The 25,847-nt window shown below is 33.8% G+C and overlaps 1 protein-coding gene across 3 annotated transcripts in view; it reads right to left on the bottom strand.

Annotated features, from left to right (window-relative positions):
• Positions 1–1,773: 1,773 nt before the first annotated feature.
• The window catches only part of lpar1 (lysophosphatidic acid receptor 1), a 131,043-nt gene continuing 106,969 nt past the window's right edge, over positions 1,774–25,847 (bottom strand). For 2 of the 3 annotated variants that reach the window (XM_073913607.1, XM_073913608.1), the window contains one exon: positions 1,774–2,747. In XM_073913607.1, the coding sequence (XP_073769708.1) occupies positions 2,446–2,747 (302 nt within the window). In that variant the 3' untranslated portion in view covers positions 1,774–2,445. The remainder of the gene's footprint in view (positions 2,748–25,847) is intronic. The other variant, NM_001004502.2, reaches the window with a different exon arrangement.

Raw genomic sequence — 25,847 nt, 5'->3', positions numbered from 1 at the left:
ATAAGGTTTCAGAAAACGTTGTACAGTGGCCGAAAGAGATAAACATGCTGCAATTTGCTTCATCCATTTGACAGCAGAAGGGCTGCAAATCCTTACAACATGAACATTGTCCCACAATGCAAACAAATTAATCAATTGTTCTGCATTTTCTCACACTTGCAAAAAGAACAAAAACATTGCAGATGCCGCTGTGCCGTGACTATTGCTTAGTGAACTTGCACGTGATCTTTAAAAGGTGAGTTTTTTTTTTGTTTGTTTGTTTATTTTAATATACTGATTCCTTTGTCTTTATTAGCTTAAATAATTATGTCTAAATAGCTAGACCTGTCACGTTTTAGGGTCACCTTTGAAAGATTTCCATTGTTTTTCTGAGCTATTTGAAAGTGTTGTGAAAAATTGCAGGTGTTTTTGTAAATTTCTTTTGTTGTTAGAAAATGCAGCGCATTTTATATTTTATTTATTTGTTTGCACTGTGAAAAAAATGCAGTGCGTTTTTTAAAAATGTTTTTGCATTATCACTATTTGCAGCATGTGTGCTGTCAAACGGATAAAGATCTTTATGTAATTTGCTAGCGATTTTGTAATTGGAAGTGTTTTTCTTTGTTGCACGTTAAGCTTTTTCAGCCACCATAAAATTGTTTAAAACACACAAAAACAATAGCTATACCATAGTTCAAATGGTATAACTTTAAACAATAAACAATCCCTTTTTGACTAAAAGATGAATATATACATATATTATATACAAACATACATAGGTATATGAAGTAAAGACGCTTCTATAATTTTTGTTGAGCCGTAAGAAATTCGAAAAAAAAAAAAAAATCAACATGGCAACATTTCATTTTGACTCAAGGTATGTTGAATAACTTCAATAAATCAGTCAGATTTCTGTACTATTAATCTAAGTTCATAAGAATGTACAGAATATGTTTAAACAAAATATTTCATTAAGTTGTTAGAAATTTACTTTGACAAACATGTTAAGGCACAGCTATATTGGGAATGATAGAAATTTTTTTGTTCGTGTCACAAAAACGTTGAATTGAAAAATTTACTGTTTCAAGTCACTGGTGTATACGTTTACCCAGCTTCACATATCTATTTTAGGATACTTGCTGTGTGAAATTTGAATTCAAGCATTTTACTACATTCTAAGCCCTTTGGACTCCTAAATCATATATTTGGCCGAGAGACATGTTTTGAGGGTTTTATATTTGGGATTGTAGGGATGAACCTGCAGTGCAAAAAAATAAAAATAAAATAAAATAATAATATTAATAAAAAAAATCAAGTACTTTGCATAAATCACCAAAAATATTTCCCAGTGGTCCCTTACACACTTTTTTCTTTCCATTGCAGATTCACTGGAAACTTCACCATATCCTTCACTTATTCACCTGCTGTACAATATAAAAAACTCTTACAACGATCAGTCCAAAAATTACAACTAGCTAAAATATCAACTCATTCTTACTCCCAATTTTTCATATGGTCCGTTTGAGCCACTTTTTAACACGTTTGGTATCACTTCTTAACAGTACTCCAATATTTTCAGTTTTGTCAGATCCAGATATATTTAGTAGAAATTATATGTTATATGCATTTGCATTTTCTTTAGATATTTATAAGCACCTTATTCCAACCTAACCACTTCTCAACAAAAATGAACACTTGGAATTGTGACATATTTCACATATGTAACACTCTTAGCTTGTTGTATGTTACAACATAACTTAAAGCCTGCAAAAATACTGTTTTGATGCGAATTAATGAAATAAAGTTTATTTAAAGTTTATTATTTATAAGGTTTATTATTATTGTGGCTGTGAAAACTGAACATTTTACTAGGTGGTTGTATTACCCAGGCAAAGTAACACATAAAAATACTAATCGATTTGATGTCAATACAACATCAAATTGACATCTACTGACACCAATCTCAAATTGACGCAATTACCTATTTACAGTCCTGTAATCACTTTTTGACATCAATATTAGATGTCAATTTGATGTCATTTTGACATCAAAGTAGTTTGCATTCATTATCGGGATACAAAAATCCAGTGCAAATTTGTAATTTGTTTTATTTATTTTAGTTTGTTTATTTTGGTAGTCAAAAGGGCAGTGTGTGGATGTCTAATAAACATCCGTATTTTGACATCAAATCGACTAGTGTTTTTGACCTGTTTTTGACATCAACCCGCCTGCTGGTTTATTACGTGAGAGTGAGAACTTGCTGAAAACACCAATGTTTTCCATAATACGGGAACAATTATAACTGGCTTCTTAAATCCACCTGGATTAGCCTTTAAATAGTTCAATATAGTGTCAAAGACTGACAAAGCGAATCAAACTTCATAACCACAAGTCTTTTGCTGATGAAAATGCCTTTTTCACAGTCTCTTCTTGCGTATAGTGAGTCGATCTGGCCCCTGTTGAACCTCAGACCACTGAATGGTCATTATGGTGAGCGCCGCTCAGAACCGTGTGGTTGATGGAGGATGCAGACCGGTCGGACCCCTCGGCAGTACCGTTCACGTTCTCCTGTCGCTGACAGCACAGGATCTGTTTGAATGTGATGCTCATCTCCTTGTCCCGGTACGAGTAAATGATTGGGTTCATGGCGGAGTTGAATTCCGCTAACAGAAGAAAGAATTTTTCGTAGGTCAGGACGTTGCAGTTGGCGCAGACCACGTCCAGCAGAAGAATAACCAAACCGGGCGTCCAGCACACGATGAAAGCACCTAAAAAGAAAGAGAAAATCAGTGTGACTCAGTATATGATGCCATTTTTATACTCAAAAAAAATATTTTGCTGCTTTTTTAATCAAATTACTTAAAACAAGTTGAAACAACACAATTCTTGATTTTTTTGAGGGACAACTTAATTATTTCATGTTCAATGCAATTTTTATTTTAAAATATACAGTGGGGGAAAAAAGTATTGAACACGTCACCATTTTTCTCAGAAAAAATATTTCTAAAGGTGCCATTGACTTGAAATTTTTACCAGTTGTTGATACCAACCAAAGAAATCCATATATGCAAAGAAAAGAAAATATATTAGTTCACAAATTAATCAATGTATGTGTAATGAAATTAAATAACACAGGGAAAAAAAAGTATAGAACACATGAAGGCAGGGAGGTGTAGAAAGGCAGTGAAATGCCAGACAGCAGCTGAAATGTCAGTAGGTATTTAGCAAGCCTCTGCCCTTTGTCATTGTAGATTAATATTAGCTGCTTCAGTCCAACATCTTCATTATCAGGATGATGAAGATAAAACCAGGGTGGACATGTCAGCAAGACAATGATTTACAACACAGACAAGGAAAATCTCAAATGCTTTCAGAGAAAGAAAATCAAGCTGTAGAATGGCCCAGCCAATCACCTGACTCAAATCCAATGGAAAATACAAAATAAAGAACAGATTTGAAAGATATAATCACACATTATAGAAATAATTCCAGAAAAAGATCAATACTTATTTCTTCTACTGTAATACTGTAAAATATAACAACAAACAAACAAACAAAAACACATTAGGTTAGGTTAATCAACATCTGGACAACATGAAGGAATTGTGTGGAACCAAGTATTTTTACAGTGTATGGAGTTTAGTGTACTTTGTAAACAGGATTACAATTAGCACAGCGGTGTTGTACTGGCTATGTAGTTCTAGGTTACCATCTAAAACCCTTATGTCTTTAGGTTTTTTTTTGTTTTTTTTCGTGTTTGTTATGGGTTAGTTTACATGGCAATGGCTTGCAGTTACATTTTCCAAAAGATGCCCATTCACTTAATACACAAATATACTTCATTAAACATATACACATAGTCATCACCTAGATACTATATAATTGCTGGTTAACTATGTATACATGAAATATCTTTAACTGTTAAAAGCTACTAGTTACTAGTAAATTAGTTAAATTTTTAGTAACTACTAAAGTTCTGATAATAACCCTAATTTTTCTGAATTTGATTGTAATGCAATAATGTGCACCTTTTGTAAAGCTGCTTTGAAACTATAATTATTGTGAAAAGCGCTGTACAAAACAAACAAACAAACAAACAAAAAAAAAAACATTCAATTTCGTCAATAGGTGAAGTTTATTCCTTGCCACTGGCTTGCTTGGTTTGGGACTTCTGGAGCTGCACATAGATGGATTTGCTCTTCAGTTTTTAAACTTTCAGCTGTGAAAATTAAGCCACACTAAACTGAACTAAACTAAACGTAAACTCTAAATACTGGACTGATAGTTTGAGTTTACTAGAACTTCTATGTTAAGTTCCTTTGACACAATCTACATTGTAAAAGTGATATAGAAATAAAGATGAATTGAAAAATAAACTTAAATCTAATTGAATTAAGCCATGCCAGGCCAGTAGCTGGTATTATTACTGTTTTCAAATACTTATTCATGAATAAACACTTTACAATATGTCTCCATTTTGGCTATTTTTATTGGGTTTTGGACAGTTGACACTTAAATGATGATGATAATGCATTAGCATTTTAAAACCATCAATGTTTGTGTTTTAAGACTCCCAAAACGCTCTTGTCCTGTAAAAGAATGTCCAAAACACATTAAAAAGTTTCCGTTTTGAAACAAAGCCATCACCTCATAATATATGGCAGTGTATATCTGGATTTTCCATTACTAACAGAAATTAAGGTAGGTATTTAAGTGCTTAATTATTCCTTACAGAACTTTTTCTAGTCACCAAATTTCTCCTTTTCCTACCAAACACAATGCTTTGGCAATTGTGTGGTTATTGTGCATGACAGAAACACATTTACACGACCACTGCTCATCTTGTAGACAAACGCAGCTGCTCTTGAATGGTTTACATCACTAGAAAGTTATGCGGAGACTCTCAGCAGTTAGATAAACTCTGAGCTGTTTCCAGCACAACTTTGCCACATGTTTTGCTCTCATCAGAGAAATGAACAAGGGGGAATCATGAAGACTGAGTTGAAAGTAAGCGATCACTATACATTCGCATGCCAAGGACATATGGATCATTGCACCCAAACTTCCTGTTTATTTCAATCAAAAACCTGATGCGCCTTCACATTCACTGTTGCCTTGAGAATAATGAATATACAGATAAAAAAAACATACTTGAAATAAAGATGATTTCCATCTTCATTGTGTAAACTGAAGTTGTGTAGAGTTTCTTTTATATGAACAGCTTTGAAAGCTAATTTGAAAGGTTAGTGTGCATGAGCTTGTTTTAAAGGTTAAAAAAAAAAGAAAAAAAACACATTCCAGAAATGTGGCTACACATATTGAAAATATGTCTTGGGCAATTTTTACACATGCATATTGTTTGCTTTGTTCCAAAACAGGGATTAAAGCTTATACAACAATGCAGTTCCATGTTGGTTTGGTTTGCTTTTAAAGGGAAACATTGTAAAGGAATCAAACTTTGTCACGTGCAAGAAGCTAGCTTTGACCTCATTAATTCGAGAGCATCAGTCCTTCTAATATGTTTGTAAAATTACATAATGTTGTTACTAAATTTTAACCTACGATTCATTGGTAAAAAATAAAAATACACTGCTAATTTTAATTTGGGTGGCATGGTGGCACAGAGGGTAAGGCTGTCTCCTCACAGCAAAAAGGTCGAGCCCAGGCTAGGCCAGTTGGCATTTCTGTGTGGAGTTTACATTTTCTCCCTGTGTTTGCGTGGGTTTCTTCTGGGTGCTCCGGTTTTCCTCACAGTACAAATTCACTTGTTATAGGAGAATTGGGCAAGCAAAATTGTCCATAGATTACGTACTGGTCTTCCAGGTGGGGGTTGAGCGTTGGGCTAACGACCCACTTTGTTAAAATTAGATGTTACGAAACATCAATATGGTGTGGCTAAATATCGACTTTGACATAAATGGCTCTAGGAGTAAGTATTTTTAATTTCTTATACATAGCATAGTGCTTCATTGTCATAAAGCCTGGCTTAGTCTTGGCATACACTTTGCGATTTCCAACTGTACAGCAAGATCACATGTGATGTAATTCCAAAGCTCTCCATTCATGTGCACACTTTTACTGTCCGATTGTTCAGCAGTGACCTGAATACTCACACCATCCCTGCGTTCCATTCAGAAGGACACATACCTATGCCCTAATCCCATCGAAAGGTTTAACATCCAGAGTGACAGCTTCAGAAGAATGAAGGGGGTAGGAGCCAACACACTTCTGAGTCATCTTAACGAGACGATCAAGGAGGTGTGCGTTTGCCACTTAGAAAACACGCTTGAAACGAAGAGTAGATTGTGAAGGCTGCACCCTACCTACTTACTTACATTTGTATGTTCAATTTTCCTTTGTTTTAGAATAACTTCATTTATAACTCTTCATTTTACTTATAACTTTATTTACAAATATTACAGTACTTGCTTACAGAAAAATGCAATATATGTACAGGAAATGTCAAACTTCGAGCATTCAGTTGCCATTTTGTGACACCAAACTATTTCATAAAGGATCAAGTGTCTATCATTTGTACCCTTCAAAATCCTTCATTCCGAAGGGTCTTTTGAAGGGACCAGTTTTGAGCACTAAGAAATAAATGTACGCGTGCTGTCACTGAAGTGGTACCTTTTCAAATGGTACACATTTGTACTTAAAGGGTCTGGTAACTCAAAAGTATATATTAGTACCTACAAATTTTAAGAGAAACACTTCTGTACTTTTTAGGTACTAATATATACCCTTAGGGAATTAATATGGACCTTTTAGGTACAAATATGTATCTTTTAAAAAAAGTAACCACCCCAGTGATAACTCATGTACCTTTATTTTTGAGAGTGTAGTACCCTTGGGGTATTAATACGGACCTTTTAGGTACAAATTTGTACCTTTGAAAAAGGTGTCATTCCTGTGACAGCTTGCGTACCTTTATTTCTAAGACTCTACGCCCTAATCCTTTCGGAGGGTCCCTCGTAAGGGATTAGAGCAGGGATGCCCAAACCCGGTCCTCGAAGGCCAGTATCCTGATTATTTTTGCTCCAACTTCCCTCAACAATCCTGACTCCATCTCTATTACTACAGATTAGAGCTGCATGATTCTGGCTAAAATGATAATTGCGATTCTTTTGTTTCCAATAAAGATCACGATTTTCTTACGATTCTGTGGATGTAAAATAAAGCTTAATAAGAGTTGGCAACCATTATTGTTTTTCCCAAACATATGGTAAAACAACAATAATAATATTATGTGTAGGTCTACTGGCTTCTATAAATAATTCTATTCTACTTATTATAATTCTGATGTTGAATTATGTTTGAGATATAGGCCTATGCTTGCAATCTGTCATTGACAACATTATTAGACCATTTAATTCACTGGTAAAATCAACATTGTATAGGCTAGAGTGGTTACTGACACTGTAAACATTTATTTTCACGCACAGCTGTGTGTTCGCTATAAAAGAAAAAAAAACGTATCAAATGCTTGTCACAATCATAACTCTAAAATGCGATATGATTATTTAAATGATGTGCATGCGTTCGGTTTAATTTTCACTGCTAAGTGCTGTTCATACTTTGCACGCGGCTCTTAAATGATCACTCTGTGCTATAAACTAAATATTGTTTACAACTTTATTACCTGTTATTCACAGCCTATGCAGGTGGATAGCAGATGGCTAATCTCGCTTCTTCGTGGCATTTTGACACAAAAATGCGCGTCCAAATTTAGGGGGGCCAAGCTTGTTGATGCAGGGACTAGTGGAAGAGTGCTCTTTTAATGGAATTTGATACCGCACGTTAAATGGAAAGAAAAAAAACCTCCACATTTCGCGACGCAGGTGTCTGTGGTCCTTTAAATGTTATCAGAAATCACTGTTTACATGGTAATCTAAACTCTAAATCAGAGTATTGTCTTAATCATAATAAAATCGGAGCATTTGTGTCCATGCACGTATATTGAAAGTGCCAGATTATGTCAAAGACAGTGCATTCCTCTGCCTTTGAGCCTTCAAATGTGTCATTGAGTTAGATGTGTTTCCCCCTTACACGCAAGTTTTGTAAAGCATCTGCTTCACGTCGCTGTGTCAGAATTCTTGCTTGTAAAATATATGCTTTAGAACGCTTAATTTAAGCAAATTTGATGAACGCGATCATGCATGCTAATCTGAAGAGAGTCTCTCTCGCTCACCGAATGCTCTGTACTGCGTGCATTGCGTGCATCCATCCGTCCCCTTAGCATTAAGAACAAACACCTAACATCGCTTGTCAGTATTCCTCAAAGTTGTTTAGAAATAAAGATTTAAAGATGGTGTGACAAGGCGTACATATGTGTGCCTTTGATGCACCCCTTAATGCTTCTTACATCCTTGTCGCAGCACCAGTGGCACCGAAATTAGGCATCGAAACTGATATGCTGATTTGATCCGGTATATATCGGTTACAAAGGAACAGGTGCTAAAATGGCACCAGGTTTCGATACCCAACCCTAATTGGATGTGTCGATGTCACTGAGCAATGTATGTGAAACAATGAAAAGACTCGTTCAGCCGCCTTTGCTTCTCTCCTGAACTTGAAAATTTGGATGGCTATGGATGACTACCAGATCATTTGTTGTCATTACAAAACATTTGTAATAAGCTGCTGTGATATTTTTTTGAGCCTTCATATGTACCGCTACAAGCTATCATGGATGTTATTTTTTCCCTCTGTCCCCCTTGTTTATGGCCGACAAGCTTTTGTTATCAGCCATGACCACTTGCATGATGGTCTTAAATACAATACTGCCATCAACTGTGATATTAAATCAGTCTGATGTTCATATAGCAAACTCTGATCTCATCAGAAACCCTGATCTCTGCTCTCGGAAACATTTTACTCAATTTTCTTAGCTAATATTTACGTCATCAAATTAAGTATGAAATTTGACATTGCTTAAGTTGGATTACAATCGACCAAAACACATTTTTGATTTAATTTTGCCCTTCTGAGTGATTCTGTGAGTGGTATTATTGTGATATGATACCTCTACACACATTTCCTTTCACTACTGGATGAAATAATTTGATCTACTATATCTCTAATCGGTGACTTTTGTAAAAGTAATTAGTCTGATGGATAACTGGAATGTTTGGGTTGAGTTTTGCTTCACGTGATCAACAGGAACACAATGGAAAACAAATATCATGGGTATGTATGAGGTGAAATCAAGCTACTTTGATTGGTACTTTTGAACAGCATCAAACTTTATATTAAATGTACATATTTTATTAAAAAAAAAGGCATTTTGTTAAGGTATATTGACAGTTTAGTTATTCTGTACAGTTTTAACCTACTTTCGAAATGTCAAATCTAAATGAGGATATTGGTTAGGTACAAATACCCCAGTAAAGACCCCCTCATCCTTCATTAAAGCTTGCTTCCACTTTCAAGCTGAATAAGCAGTTAAACTGGCAGCTGCTCAAAGCTTTGCTCCGTCATAGAACAGGATTTGGATTTATTACTTCCTCAAAGGCTTATTAACACCATCAGGCACAATGACTGGGGTGTTCAGACGAACACTGCACAAGATTCAGGCTTGGAGGTGAAATCGTTTTGCCAAGTTGTGTGAATGTTGGGTTTGTATTTTATCGCTTTCCTTGACACAGGAAAGGAATTGGCCACATCTGATGGAAAACAAGTTTCATGCCCTGATTGCATTGGAAATGAGAAGTCAAGCGATTTATTGTTCAACTGTTTAATTGCCAACTGTTTGGAATGTATAAGGCTTTTGGAAATATATATATATATATATATATATATATATATATATATATATATATATATATATATATATATATATATATTGATTGGTGTTTGGGATTTCTAATACAAGGTAGATAAGACAATTTTTTTTTTTTTAGGTTAAGTAGGTTATGGTATGTATATGCAATATTTTATAAAAGCTCATTTTAAAATAATGAAATCACTGAGCTTTGAGTTAAAGGACAAGAACTAAAATAAATTCAATAAAAACATTGAGCATCCATATGCTTCCTTTGGACTAATTTTTTTAGGAAACATGGGGTACTTTCTTATTTTTATGACACTCAAATTTATGTGCCCATCAAGCAAAATGATAGTGCTGGGTTATGTGACTAAATTGCCTTGTCAGATATTAAGGTTTGGATGGAAGGCGATTGTCTTTGGACCATTAAAGGCTTCTGCGTTAAGCACACGTGTATACACGTGGTCGCATAGCCCTCGCCGTGGCCGTCGGTGGCGCTGACACATCCCTCTCAAAAAATGTAACTACAGTACACATCGCAAAGATACGTAAAGCAAGCCATGTGATTGGTCGGCTAGTTATCACTGACGAGTGTAGGCAGAGGTGATAGCCGTGCGAGCTAGATGGAGCAAGTGTTTACAAGTGTGAAGCCCTGTGCAGGAGTTCTAGATAAAGTGTTGTTTTGTTTACTTTATAGTTAAAGTTGTTGCACGTCCACCGTTTCCTGCCTCAAAATGAGCGACTTGTACAATAAGGTAGCATTCAGAACAAAACCAAACACCAGCGAAGAAACTCGAAAAGGAGGAACATAAACACCTACTGCCAGCTAGCGTATCTGAAGTGTCATTGCATAGCAACACAAACAGCGCACAGAAGTATAAATGCACGGCTACATGTATTGCATGCACCGTGGGTTACGCCGATCACTCAACGCAGAAGTATAAATTAGGCGCTGTGTCTGACCGCTTGAATTAAACGATAGCCAGTTTATCTGATCATGTAAAGATTTAAAAAAATTTAGTTATCATCTTTGACTTTGCCCTGATTTTTAAAAAGACGGTTAATGAACTAGTTAAGATTAGTCAAAGACAAGTCAAAGGCTGTTTAACCTCTGCTGAATTTGAGAAAGTATTACCCATTTTACCCTCTGGTTGCCGGTATGTTATAAAAATGTTTAAAAAAAAAAAAAAACAATAATAATTTTTTAAAAAATTTTGTAAAACTTTTTTTACATTTATTTTTTTTTAAATGTTTAAAATTTTACACTTTGTTTTTAAGGTTTTAAATGGTTTGGCACCTTTTTTTCTATCTGAACTTGTTACTGTTAAAATATGTCCTAGATGTGTAGTCATCAAATCAGAAATTGTCAAAAGTTCCCAGATCAAAGTTAAAGAAAAAGAGACACCAGACTTTTTCCACTGTGGACCCTAAATTGTGAAACAGTCTACCTCTCTCTATTAGAATAAGTGCTACTAAATCAGTTTTTAAGGGGAAACTGAAACTTCACCTTTTAGAAAAGACTTCAGATAACGGAGTTTTGTGAGCTTGCTATTTTCTGTTCCATGTTGTATGTATTGTGTGTTGTTTTATTCCTTTTCCTTCGATCACTTTAACACAATTCTTGCACAGCACAATGGTCAACAACTGTTGTTACTTTTTGCGCTTAAAAATAAAGTCTAAGTCTAATATCACCATAAAAGTATATTGTAAATAAATAATATATTTTACTAGTGTTACAATTTGATGTATTTCTAGAGGTTTGGAGAAAAAATTAGTTTTTTAAAATTATATTTCTATATTAATAATTTAATAAAATAAAGACTATTAACACAACATACTGTAAGTTTACCACACTCCCTAACTAGCTAAAATCAGGAGATAACACTTGCCAAAAGAAAATGGTGTCCTTCTCTCTACAATTTAACAAGCTTAACAAAAGAGTTGACAACAACAAAATTAAATTGTACAATTCTAAAATTCAATTACAATTGTAAAATTATATTATACAGAGTAAAAAGAAAATTAAATCAGAAATCTCTACAGCACATCAGTCAGTTAATAAATGTCCTGTTTCCTAAAATCCCTGTCATCTAGCTACAGTATGGTAGCAAAATGTCATTGTTAGCATTAGCATCAGATTTTCACAACATGGTCTTTCTCGAAACCTTAGTTCAAACAATCATTTGCAGCATCACAAAATCGGAAGTTAAATTGCTGTACTTGAATAAAGGCCTACAGTGTGTTTTTAAAGTGAAGTTTTAAAGGGTCATTTAAATGAATCTGTTCACTAATTGTGGTCACACTTTACAATAAGGTTTCATTAGTTAATGCTCGTTAATATTTACTAACATGAACTAAAAATGAAGAATGCTTGTACAGCATTTAATATTAACAATTCAACATTTACTAATGGATTACTTAAATCCAAATTCATGCTCATTAACATTAGTTAATGCACTGTGAGTTAACATGAACTAACAATGAACAATTATTTTCATTAACTAATGCTAAGTAACACGAACAAATACTGTAATAAAAGTATTGTTGTTTGTTCAAGCTAATAAATGCATTAACTAACACTAACCTCTACAATCATATTGTAAAGTATTACCCTAATCGTATATCCACTATCATTTAGCAAATACTGCATGATACACAGTCACATGACAACCTTTAACTCACATATGTCCTCTAAACACAAATGATTCATCTTTAGCATCTACAATTTGAAATAATCAGTGTCTATCAGCAACAGTGATAGTTATCTCTGCAAAACAAGCGCTATCTTCTTCTCTTGCAAACTTGACAACACATGGCCAAATGTTTGTGGTCAGAAATATGCACCACTAGCAGGAGGCTGATGGGAACTTAGTGCGGCGGCAGCACCTGTGGAAGAACTCAGCGAATGCTTCACATAGTCAAAAGCAGATTTAAGACTGCAGCGTCTGGCAGATGTACGCTTATTTGTTCTGCCCTCCCGGATGGACTGCTTTTTCCTCAGAATGTTTAAAGATTCGACACATTTAGTCCAAAACAGATTTTCTAATATAGTGCATTAACAAGTGATGTTTCTTTTATTCATTCATTTTCCTTTAGCTTAGTCACTTAATTACCAAGTGTCCCAACAGTGAAAGGAACCGCCAACTAATACAGCATATGTTTTATGCTGCGGATGCCCTTCCAGCTGAAACCCATTACTGGAAAACCTGTAATGTTTACTATAATTTAAATTGTATGTACTGTATGTATAAATGTAAAATTTGTATGTACTGTATATACAGTGTATACTACTGTATATACACACACATACATACAATTAAAATAAAAGACACATTTAAATATATATCTCTGTTTCTCCACATTACAGTTTCTAGTCAAATGTACTTTTGATTTTTTTTATGTAAACTGCTAATAATATTTATTTTAAGTGTAAAGTAAAAAAAATGTTTATATTAACTTAATAGTACTTTAATATTTTTTTATTTATTTATTTTTAAGAGTTCACACTTAGCTGATGATTGATAAATAAATCGTGTTTGGCATGCTGTCCCAAGAGTACATCGGTAGATCCTCGAGCCCAAGGCTCCCTTCTGTTTCATAAGGAGAGAGGAGAGTCTGAGTTCAAGTAGGTCTCCAGAGCTCCTATAAATTCATTAATTCGGCTTATTTCCTAATTTTCAAGGGTTGCCATGGTCTAATGAACCACAAACTATACCAGTATGTATTTACACAGTGGAAGCCCCTACAGTCTTAACCCAGTAGTAAAACACTCATGTACTATGCCAATTTACTACATGTCTTTGGACTACAGGAGGAAACCGAAGTAGCCGGAGGACATGAGCAAGGGGAGAACATGTAAACTCCACACAGAAACGCCAACTGGCCCAGCCAGGGCTCGAACCAGTGACCTTCTTGCTGTGAGGCAACAGTGCTAATCACTGTGCCGCCATGCCACCCTATCCTGGATTAAGCTATGAAAGAAAGGAACGAGTCAGAGTGGATGGGGGATTTCTTCAAGGCAAAGATGACTAAGGTAAGAAAATCTGGTTATTTATGTGCGTTTGGATTCGGCTCATTGTTAAATCATGAAATAGATTATCAGTCATGGCCAATCATAACCATGTGGTCCTCTCGAAATTAGTTTATCAATCAACTTATTTCAACACAGTACAAGTAACCATGTACTAGTTTTCACTCCAGAAGAGATAGGAAATCCATATTTGGTGGATTACCCCTGATATTCATATAAAACATGTTAAATGAATGAATCAATGAATGAATAAATACATACTGTACATACAGCTGAAGTACTAGCCCACGTGAATTATTTGCACCCTGTTTTTTCCCCCCAATTTCTGTTAAACAGAGGGATTTTTTTCAACACATTTCTAAACATAATAGTTTTAGAAACTAATTTCTAATAACTTATTTCATTTGATCTTTGCAATGATGACAGTACATAATATTTTACTAAATATTTTTTCAAGACACTTCTATACAGCCTAAAGTGACATTTAAAGGCTTAACTAGGTTAATTAGGTTACCCAGGCAGGTTAGGATAATTATGTGAGTCATTGTATACCATTGGTTTGTCAGTAGACTATCAAAAAATATATAGCTTAACGGGGCAATTAAGTTTAACCTTAAAATGTTTTTTTTTTTTTAATTGCTTTTATTCTTGCCAAATTAAAACAAATAAGACTTTCTCCAGAAGAAAAAAATATATATCAGACATACTGTGAAAATGCCCTTGCTCTGTTAAACATCCAATGGTAGATATTTAAAAAAAGAAAAAAAAAATGAGAGGGGCTAATGATTCTGACTTCAACTGTACACACATACATGTTTATTAGTTTTATGTATAATTTGCAAGAGATGTTCCCTAAAACAAATTTTACATATTACTTTTACCCCTACATAAAAAAATACAGTAAATCCATACAAACTGAAATAAACTTTTAAATTGTAACTGTATATAAACCTTTGTGTATAGCATTATGCAAAATTAAGATTTGGAAATTGCTATTTTATTATAATAAATAAATAAATGTTCCCCTTGTGTGAGTAAAAAAGCCTAACATTTTTTAAATAAAACAAATAAATAAATGCCCCCCTTGCATGAGTAAAAAAAGCCTTAAAACTACAAGTCTTATGTTATGCTAGTTTATTTTTTTGTAAAACTGTGTGGCCAATTGTATGAATAAAAAATATATAATTTGATAAATTTTTATTTAATTATTATAATTTTTTTTAATTAATTTTATTAAAAAATTACATTTTGATAAATGTTGTATGGGGCAAAATGAAAAACAAACAGAATATTATGTAAGGACCATCTTCTACAAAGATTTTGTAACATTTCCTACCATACACTGCTAAAAAAAATCTATTATTTTACTTTCCAGCAGCTGGGGTGGCAAAAAAAAAAAAAAAGTACCATAAAATAACATGTTAAATGACACAAATGTCCTTAAATTTTAATTTATGGTACATTTCTGTAATTTAATGTTTGTTATTTAACTTTTTTTTCCGCCAACGTAAAAAATAATAGATTTTTTACAGTGTACATATAAAAAAAGAAACTAAATATTTGATTAGTAATGTGCATTGCCATTATCTTCATTGGACAACCTTAAATGCAATTTTCTCAGTATTTAGATTTTTTTTAATGGAACAATCATAAACCATGTTTTCAGATTTTTAGTTGTATCTTTGCAAAATTTTGTCCTGTCTTAATAGAAAATGACACTTTATATACTTCTATCATCCTCATTTGCAAATCATTTTGTTTAAAGGTTTATGTCAAGTAATTAAACAAATTCGTTATATAAAACCATCTAATCCAATGTCATTTTGAAGTGATGTTTAATAATAAAATGTGCTCACCTATGAAATCATTGCTTGTTCTTGGACTGTGATGTCTATATTTCTTATAAAATGTTATTAGGTGCGATTCTGGGATTCGCAATGGGCAAGAAGCCAATAAAATCAACAAAATCTTTACACAGATTAAAAACGCAACAATCAGCTTTTTATAATCTGTGTTTTTTTCTTTTATTTCTGAGCTGCTCACTGCCTCTATGTAACCACCATAATGGAAAAACAGAACTTGCACATTCATTTATTTCCAATTTTACCTCCATGCCATGTAAGCACATCTGAGATTGTCATGTGATTTGATAATGCTGATAAGACAAGAGTCAATGGCCAGGATAATAAAAAGTCACGCATTGAGAATGAAACGCCCAGCTGTTTTACGCCACATGAGTCCCGATGTCTCGTTTTCTTGAGGAGTGGGAACTGATCCAATGATTTCATCATTATTGTAACTCTGTTATTGAAATATGCTCCATACGCCCTTGAGTAACTCTCAACAATGAGTGAGTCATGCCTTTGAGGAGCTGCAAAACTGATTTCACTTCAGGCCGAGGAAGTGTATTTGTAAGTGTGAGGAGACACAGTGTGTCTCATTGTTTCCTGGAAAGTTGTTTTGGGTGGATAGTAAAACCTGAATTTATATCGGTGCTTTATACATGTGAGAGTTGACATCACAGCTAAAATCTCACTAGAAAACAAGCAACTGGTCTCAGAAAAACAATATTTTGGTAATACTTTAGGTAGCAATTAACACTTTTAACTACAAGCTTCTTACCTACCTATTATAAGAATATTAACTGTTTATTAGCAAGTATAACCCCAGTTTTACAAACAACATTTAGGGCTGGTTAAATTGCATGTTTCAGCTGTCTCAACTCAAAACAATTTGCGGTGAGATGTCTTAAAATATGTCACTGTCATTTTTTTTTTTGTCTCCAGATGCACACCAGTAATATATTTTTAAGGCTATTTTTATAAATGTGGCTTTATGGCTTTATAAATGTTAACAATGTTAATAGCTATGCAAAAAATAAATAAATAAATAAATCAGATCTGAGAAAAATATTAGATTTGAACACTAAGCCCTGCAGTGTGACCGCAGCCTCAGATCATTTAAATACAAAACATTTACTTTAAAAAAAGTAAAAAAAAAAAAAAGAATTATATAATATATATATATATATATATATATATATATATATATATATATATATATATATATATATATATATATATATATATATAATGTTTATGCCTGTTTGAGAAAAGTGTATAAAGTGTGTAGTGAGAGGTTTTACAGCCTTAAAACTATAATAAATGTAAAACATAAAGTTGACTACTTTGCGGATTTTGCCTATATTGCAGATTATTTTTAGAACATAACTCCCACGAATAACGAGAGACCACGGTACATCGAAGCTAAGATCAACAATTATAAAAGTAAAATCATGTGAAGTATTATAATATTTAAGCACCAATTACACACTGTAATTGCCATGTAATAATGTATTATCTTCAGGGTCTACAGACTGCGCTTTCATTCAGAGCACTTGCTCTCCATTCTCCCCAGAGGTTGAAGATAAGCTCTGCCCGCTCCAAACAACAACAGCACTGTTTCCTACACTGTGCTTGAGCAGCGGAATGGAGCGCCATGACTGGGTCTCTTTTTTTCCGGGCCAGGCTTCACTGGGGGAGCCGGTGAGGCTTGACACTGATGCAGTGCAAGGCAAACAGTGGAACTGGGAGCAAAACCACTATGACAGGCTCTCAGCTGTAGACTAGTCAAGGGCCACATTGTTCGCTGACATCAATTTGGCACAATAGCGTGAAGGGTAACATCTTACATCACAAACCAACCTGCAATAGTTTCACAGTTATATTAGCACTGTACATCCTTTAAATGAGATATTTCTGTGAATTTATATTTAATTGTCTGCCATCTGATGCTTTAATCAAGTATAACTTTAATCAATGCCAATTTAGGGTATTGCAAACACAAAGGAGGAATAAATAAATTAAAAATTTAATAAAATTAATTTAAATAATAAATTAATAAAAGAAAGAGTCCATTAGACAATTCTAAGTTTGTCTTTATTTACCAGTATGCGGTTTGAGTATGTTGTCTATTATTTTCCTCATTATTTATTTATTTAGCTTTTCCTTTTTTTTTCGAAAAATGACAATTTCATTATTTAAATAAATTTTTTTTTAAGTCAAGTTCAATATAGTTTTGTTTACAGAAAAATAAGTTAATAGTAGATTTCGTCTAAAACAAACTAAAAATATTGGTAAAATAATCTGCCAATTGAAAATCATCTTATATCAAACTAAAAATGTTTTACTTTCCCCATTAGTAGGTTATTTTGTTTGTTTTAAGGAGAAAAACACATAATTTGTCGTTTTTTATGAAACAAAACATGTTTTATTATACTTATTTAAAAAAAAAATGCTTCTTCATATTACAATTTTTAGATATCCGGACTAAAAACAAGACAAAACCCAAACTAAGCTAAACAACTACACTGTTTTTGCAGTGAACACGTAAACATTAGTTTTCATTCATCCATCTATTTTCCTTTGGCTTAGTCCACTTATTAATCAGGGGTCGCCAAAGCAGAATGAACTTCCAACTTATCCAGCTTATGTTCAGCAGATGCTCTTCCAGCCATAACCCAGCTCTGGGAAACACCTAGACACTCTTGCACTCATATGGCTAATTTAGCTTATTCAGTTCACCTATATTGCATGTCTTTGGACCGTGGGGGAAACCGGAGCATCCAAAGAAACCCCAACTGACCCAGTCGGGACTCAAACCAGCAACCTTCTTGTTGTGAGGCAAAAGTGCTCACCACTAATGCAGAGTTCAGACGGTATGATTTTCAAAGTAGTCGCGCCACAGATGTTTCCACACTGCGTGACTTATGTGGGGTAGCATTCCATCTGTGCTGTATTTACATTGCAAAATGGATCAGGGAAAGAGGGTTTCACATTGCATAACTTTACAATAGGAAAATCGCTGACAATGTTGTCTCGGTCAACAAACTACATCTCACAACCAAACACAAGGGTGAAGTGACATGGAAACAGCGCAAGATCACGTAGTATACCTTTTGCTATTAGCTTCATAATGAGAAAGACATTCTTAGTCGGGCAGAAAATGTACTTATTTTGACTTTTAATGGAAATTAGCATTTTCTCTCAAACATTTTTCTTTTTCGACCCGGTTGTGGTATTTCTCAAATGACATGTCAAACAGACACGGGTGTTGCTGCCAAATTTACACTACTTACTCCTTCATTTCTTGGGTCCAAATATAGAAGTGAAGAAGTGAATACTGCTTTCTCATTGGCTGTATATGATCGCCAATGTTATTTTCAACCAGAACACATTTCACACAGCATGATTTCAATTGGCGACAGCTCCAGATATTTATCATGGGTGTTGGTGACTCATTGGCGATTCTCTTAGATTGCATTTTTGATGGTTCACACTGTGTGATTGTTACTTGGACTGGAGCGATTAATCACAAAATAATCAAAATTCTGAACCAATGATCAATTTATTTTTTCCAGGTCGATTTTTTTTTAATTACTTACCCTGTGTTTTAATTTCAGGTGTTTAACTTTGATGTTCAATACATAATCATAGAAAGTAGATTTTTGTGTTCTTCCTTCAGTTTTTTTAAAATCAACTAATACAAAAATATCTAACTTGTAATATGTGAGCATATTTAATGTACAAAACTTGTCAGTAAACTATGAGGGCAAATAATTCCTCATATAATTCCTCCATCATAATGTTCAATTAATCAATATTTTGATTTTAGGCAAAATCACCCAGCCCTAATCTCTGTTTATGTAAACGAGCACTGATTTGCCTGTGATTTCAGGCAATAGTGATTTCTGAAAACCTGTTGGCGACTCATTGGCGATTCTATCAGATTGTGCCTTTAATAATTTACACTGTGTGATTGTTACAGGAACTAACATAGTTTTGCCAGTGATTTCAGCCATTTGTCAGCGATTTGTCAAAATCTTGTCGAAATCGAGGCTAAAATCATGCAGTCTGAACTCGGCATGAGCCGTTGTGTGCCGAAATTGGTATTGTTTGTCTAAAAGTACATAAAAGCAGGAATATTTCATATTTCAAGTAAAAAAAGGACACTAAATGACTGAATTTTTTTTTTTTTGATTTTGTGAAGAAATGCCGTAAATAGTTTACAGATAAACAAAAAAAAAAATTAAACCTAAAAACATAATTAGTATAACTAATAAATAACTAATAAATACACAGAGACAGGATTTTAAAGTGGTGTTGTTGTTGTTTTTATTGCTGTTTATATATGAAAAAAACATATAATATAGAGTTTTATTGTATAAAACCTGAATATATAATAAAATATAATATAATATAATATATTTTAATATAATATAATAAAATATAATATAATATAATATAATATAATATAATATAATATAATATAATATAATATAATATAATATAATATAATATAATATAATATGGAAAGGAGACTGTTAGTGTTCCATTTAGGTAAAGCTACTGTTTCAGACCACAGAGAAGTGTGTGGTGTGTAATTTTGCACTATCAATAAAAGGATCTCCGTCAACAGGAAGCGGACACATGGAAACTGGCCAGTGTGAAGAGCATTTGGAGAGAATAAATTGATCCCCAGAGCCAATTTCTACGTCATAGTTAAAGGACAGATTCTCAGAGAACATATGCAGTTTGGCTCCACGATGCTCAAATTCACAATGCAGAAACCTTGCGGTCCACCAAAATGGATTAATAATCTTTTCATGTGTATTTTTTGCAAACTATTAGTAGTCAAGAGAATTGACCTTTATGAGGTTTCCCACCATTTGAATATAAAATTAAATATGAGCATGGACAGTTTGTTTGTTGAGCAAGTCACTGTGGTTTTAGGCCATCTGCTTATGATTGTGATAGTTATTTAAATGCAGATATTATCTATAAGTGGATCTTTTCCCACTGCAACAATCTAAACATTCTTAAATTAAGAGACATTTACTTGAGAAGCTATTAAATTGTCTCCCGTTTTCTGAAAAAAAAAGAAAAGGAAAAGAGAAAATAATTTAACCATTAAACAAAAATGTGCAATCTTACTGTTTTTAATAGTGTTTCTTACACTAAAAAAGAAAGTATTTTTGCTACTTCAAACTAATTATTTATAATGAGCTGAATCAAAAAAAAAAATTCTTGAGGGTTTAATGGGATAACTTAATTTGTTTATGTTCAATCAACTTAAATTTCTAAAGACAATTAAGTTAACCTAATAGATTTGTGTTGAGTTAACATGAAGGAAATATGTCGAAGCCTGTATTTTCACAGTGTATGTTAATTTAAGAATGTTTATATATTTGGGTAACCCTTTAGACAATAATCCATTAGTTAATGTGAGTTATGTATGAACAATCTTGTAAAGCATTTATTAATTATACTTCAACATTAACTAAATGCATGTTTAAAATCCTTAGTTGTGCTTGTTAACAGTAGTAAATGCACTGTAAGTTAACATGAACTAAAATGAACAATACTTGACTTAATAATAACTAATGTTAACATTGATGAATAAATACCATAATTAATGTAGTACTAATTGTTTGTGCATGTTAGCACATATATTAAGTAATGGACCATCATTTTATTTGTATTTGTATACATCATGAAATGAGATACAGAACTGTAAATGGGGCGAAAGACTAAGGCATAAACGCTAAAATGAATGTATATGTCATTTTAAAATAAACAGGCCTGTAAATTCTGCACATGAGCTGCATTCCAGTGCACATTTATATGCTCTTCCCGTGCTATTCTTCCTCCGTCTTGATAACTCAAATGTACGTCACTGATTACGCCACACAAGTGTTCACTACTGCCTATCTGAAATGGGTTTAAATCAAACACCCTAAGCCCTTTAGCACTTGGAAACTACTTTACACTATAAATGCAAGTCACTGTTGTGATGTCACATTCAAATTTGTGTGGGGCATAAGAATTTGGGATGTGTTTATAAATATACCCTTAAAGAGAGTAATATTTGAGGATAGCGAATGGTTTGAAGTGCCCTCAATCAATCCCACAATGCACCAGAATTATGAATGCAAAAACCATGTACAAAATACCCATAATGCACTGTGAGAGTTTGCACCCTGAATGAATTTTCACATTTAGCCGTATTGGCCAAGAAATGGCAACTTTTTATTACCTGTCTGCCTTTACACATTTCCATGCAGAACGTACTTAGGGGTTGTGTGTGTGCGCTTCTGTTTGTATGTTCTGAAGCCATTCTATAGTTTAATGTGAAGTACAGATGAATATTTACGTGGTTAAATTCATGTTCAGTTCAGCGCTTCCCTGTCAATCATTCATCATTCATTCACAATTCAAACTGCAGGTTGCGTTCATGACAACACGAAAAACTCCCCAAGACTATTTGTGCCTGTTAATTTTAATAATTAGTGGAGAAATGCAATTTTAATTTTGACCCGTAACATGGAATTTATTGCTGGTTCTACATCATGTTGTGCTGTGTCTGTTTTGACCAGCAGATCGCATTCGCAATACTGGAGTAGAGAGGGTTATTACCTGCTTTTTACACACAAAGTAGGCCTACCTGAAAGTTTCAATTAGAAAAGGCTCAATAATGCATTGGACAGATCCTTAATGCACTGATTTCTTCCCTTTGTGCTGCTGTTGTGACTGAGTTTATTCTTTCGAGGTGAATACGTTGTGTGCTGCTAATAGTTTGTAAAGCCTGGCTCCTTGTAGTCAAAAGTAGTTCATTAAATTAATAAAAGTGAAGCTGACGGCCCAGTGCATAAGAATTGTCAATAACAGAAATGTATTTAGCCTAATATAGGCTACTCTGAAACTATAATTTTATTTATATAAATATTTTATTTAACAGATCTTTTTGTCAGTTTGTGCGCTGAAGCATAAAAGCCGACCTTGTTTTGAAAAGAACTTTACATCATATATTCTTGTTTATTTTGTGGATAGATGACCAACAAAAAACACTTAAAAAAAAACAACAAATTATACCAAATGAAATTAGTTTCAAAAGATAATTTTTCAAACAAAAATAATTGTTCAGAGTCAGACATGCTTTGTTTCTCCATCGCACTCACATCAAGTTTAAGCGAGGGAATGTTTATTAAGTAAAACTGGCCTCAGACGGTTAAGTTTAGTCTGCATAAAACTTGCAGGAAAATATCACGCTTCGCTAAAAGGCAGGTTATTTTACCAACGATCAGGGTCAATAGTGGTAGCCTAGTACAAATGTCAAAGAAAAATCCTAATATTAAAAAAAGAAAACATAAACTGGACCACAACAGATCATATTGATGTCATAACAAATAATAATCAAATAATGTAGCCTATAGTTTATAGCAAGCATCATGCTTTTAGTTAGATTGTGCCATCTATCATATACAGTCGGCTTACAGGTCTTTTATTTTTACTAAAAAAGATATATTATTTGATCACCAGAACTATAGAAACTGTTTTAAGATTGAGAAAAAAAAAAAAAAAAACGGTTTAGGATCGGATCTGTATCGATCGATACTCAGAACTTTGGTATCAGGATCGGATCGTTTCCAAAAAAATGGTATAGGTGCATTTCTAGACTAGTCCATACCTGTCAACCCTCCTGATTTTCCAGGGATTCTCCTGTATTTTACAATTCTATCCCACTATCATCCCATAAAGGTATTTTCCTGTATTTTTAATCTTTCCATGAAGAGTGACAATAAACATTATAAAGCCGATCCTCTCTCTATGCAACCTATACCACCGAACCACCAGGGAATGCCCCTTGCTCTTATCTCTGAATCTGTGCTTTCATTTTATTTAGTCATGAAAACACCTTGAAAATAAATGTAAAATGGTGATATACCCTTCCTTTCCATTACAAGTGGTTGCTGCTTCTATGCAATAATCGAAACAGTCAGTTCATGTAGTGACTGTCAGATGAACTACATCACGATAAATAGATGCTGCTCCCCAAATAGATTCTGTACATGTGATTTGAACCGGAGCGAAAGTGGACACTTTGGGTTTTGGGTGCGTGTTTGAAAAGGCATTTACACAAAATAACATCCAAACATGTCAATCTTGGTGGGTGCTATTTTAAACACAACAAATTTTGTTATAAGTGAGCATAAACAGTTAGGAAAACATTCTAATGCTTTTGACATAGATCTGTGCATTTTTTTAAGGTACACCTCTGTTATGTAATGTAATCAAACAAAAAATCTAAATGAGATTCATTTGCTGCTTTTTAATCAGAATGTTTAAGTTATACAGTAAAGAAAAGGTTAATGAAATCTGATCACTTGATTCAGATTCTTTATAATGGCTACTTATTTTATTAGGCTAAACTAAATTCTGGTTTTATTTTATTTAATTTTTTTGTGATCAAAAGTCTTGTCTAAAATCTATTTGAGATTGAAATGTGTTTGTTTGTGAACTCTCCCAGTTAACTGATACTGTTGAGTAATACCTCAAAGAGGTTATAGAAGTAAGGTGTAGGATATACAGTACATTTACAACCCCTAGGTTAACTTTCTTACTATTTCATTAGTTTCAGGAGAGTGTGATGTTTTGTGTACATTAAGTTTGTTCAATACAAGTTTTGTTACATTTCTTTCTTTTATTCAAGCACCTTTAACTTTCTCTTCTCCTTCAGGTTCATTATTTTTACATTGTAAATGTATTCTTTCACTGTACAAATATTTTCACTTGTTTGTCATTGGTAGTTCATTTATTTTCTTTTTGGCGTAGTTCCTTTATTAATCAGGAGTCGCCACAGTGGAATGAACCACCAACTTATCCAGCATTTGTTTTATGCAGCAGATGCTCTTCCAGCTGCAACCCATTACTGGGAAACATCCATACACAGTCATTCACACACATAAACTACGGACAATTTTAGCTTACCAAATTCAGCTACAGTGCATGTCTTTGGACTGTGACTGTGAACCCACAAGAGCACAGGGAGAACATGCAAACTTCACACAGAAATGCCAAATCACCCAGCAGAGGCTTGAACCAGCAACCTTCTTGCTGTGAGGCGACAGTGCAACCCACTGTGCCACTGTACCATCCTTCACTGGTAGTATGGCCAATAAATAATCATGGTATAATTAATAATGGTATTTGGTGTTCAGCTATTCTTTCTCCATACATTTGTAACACATTAAAGCTATCATATTAATAATAGAAAAAACATTAATAAAATATTAAATACTGAAATATTAATAAAATATTAATAATAGCATCAAAAAGATGTAACACATGTAACAATAAAAGAAGCAAGCTTTAAACAGCAAAACCATTTTTTGTGAAAGGTTTCAATGGTCTAATCTAATCATCTATATTAAGCTAAGCTCAAAGTGTTCCCGCCAGTCCCAAAGATCAGATGAATGGATTTAAAGGGTCACGAAACCCCAAAACACATTTTTTGAGCTGTTGACAGTCGTATATGTGTCCCACACTGCTAAAAACACTATTAGGACACCTATATTTCAATAAATGGTTGTTTTTGCGTTATTTTAAGCAAATTTGTACTTCCGGTTTGAAACGAATTTTTGAAGCTGCGTCACGGTCATGACATAATAGCGTTGTATTCCAGCATGCAGACTGGACGTCTGTGCCAGAGTGTGTCTTATTACGTCTTACAGTGTGATGCATTATTGCACGAGTAAAGCTTGGTTCAAACCAATCAGCGCGCTCTATTGTGCAACTTCATTAATATTCATTACTGTCACAGTGTTTAGAGGACAAAGACGCCACGTTGTGTTGGCAAAACAAGCGTGAAGTGTTGCTTTTATAGTTTGCTGCCGTTAAGTTTTGTTTTCATTTTCTCTCTTTGAGAGCGCATCTGGCGTCACGTGTGGATTAACAGTGTACGCGACGCGCAACAACAATAACTTACGTGTCTAAGGGGGATTATTGTTTACCTGAGAGCTGTTCTCATCTGCAAACGCTGAGATCCGGATTCGCTTGTAGTCTACTCTTAATAAAAGATGCGGCTCTAGTTGCTGTGGATTGTCCTGCCTCTACAGATTTGGTAAGTGAGCGACCAGTGCTCTTTGTTTATTCAGTTCGTATGTTATTCGTATCGAAAAAACTATTGCACCGAGTGTAAACAAGTTAGCACTACAACCAAACTATAACCTTGTGT

The sequence above is a fragment of the Danio rerio genome, chromosome 10 (genome assembly GCF_049306965.1).
Source record: "Danio rerio strain Tuebingen ecotype United States chromosome 10, GRCz12tu, whole genome shotgun sequence".
NCBI classification, from domain to species: domain Eukaryota; kingdom Metazoa; phylum Chordata; class Actinopteri; order Cypriniformes; family Danionidae; genus Danio; species Danio rerio.
Note: the sequence above shows the minus strand (reverse complement) of the source record. Positions and strands in the feature narration are given on the sequence as shown.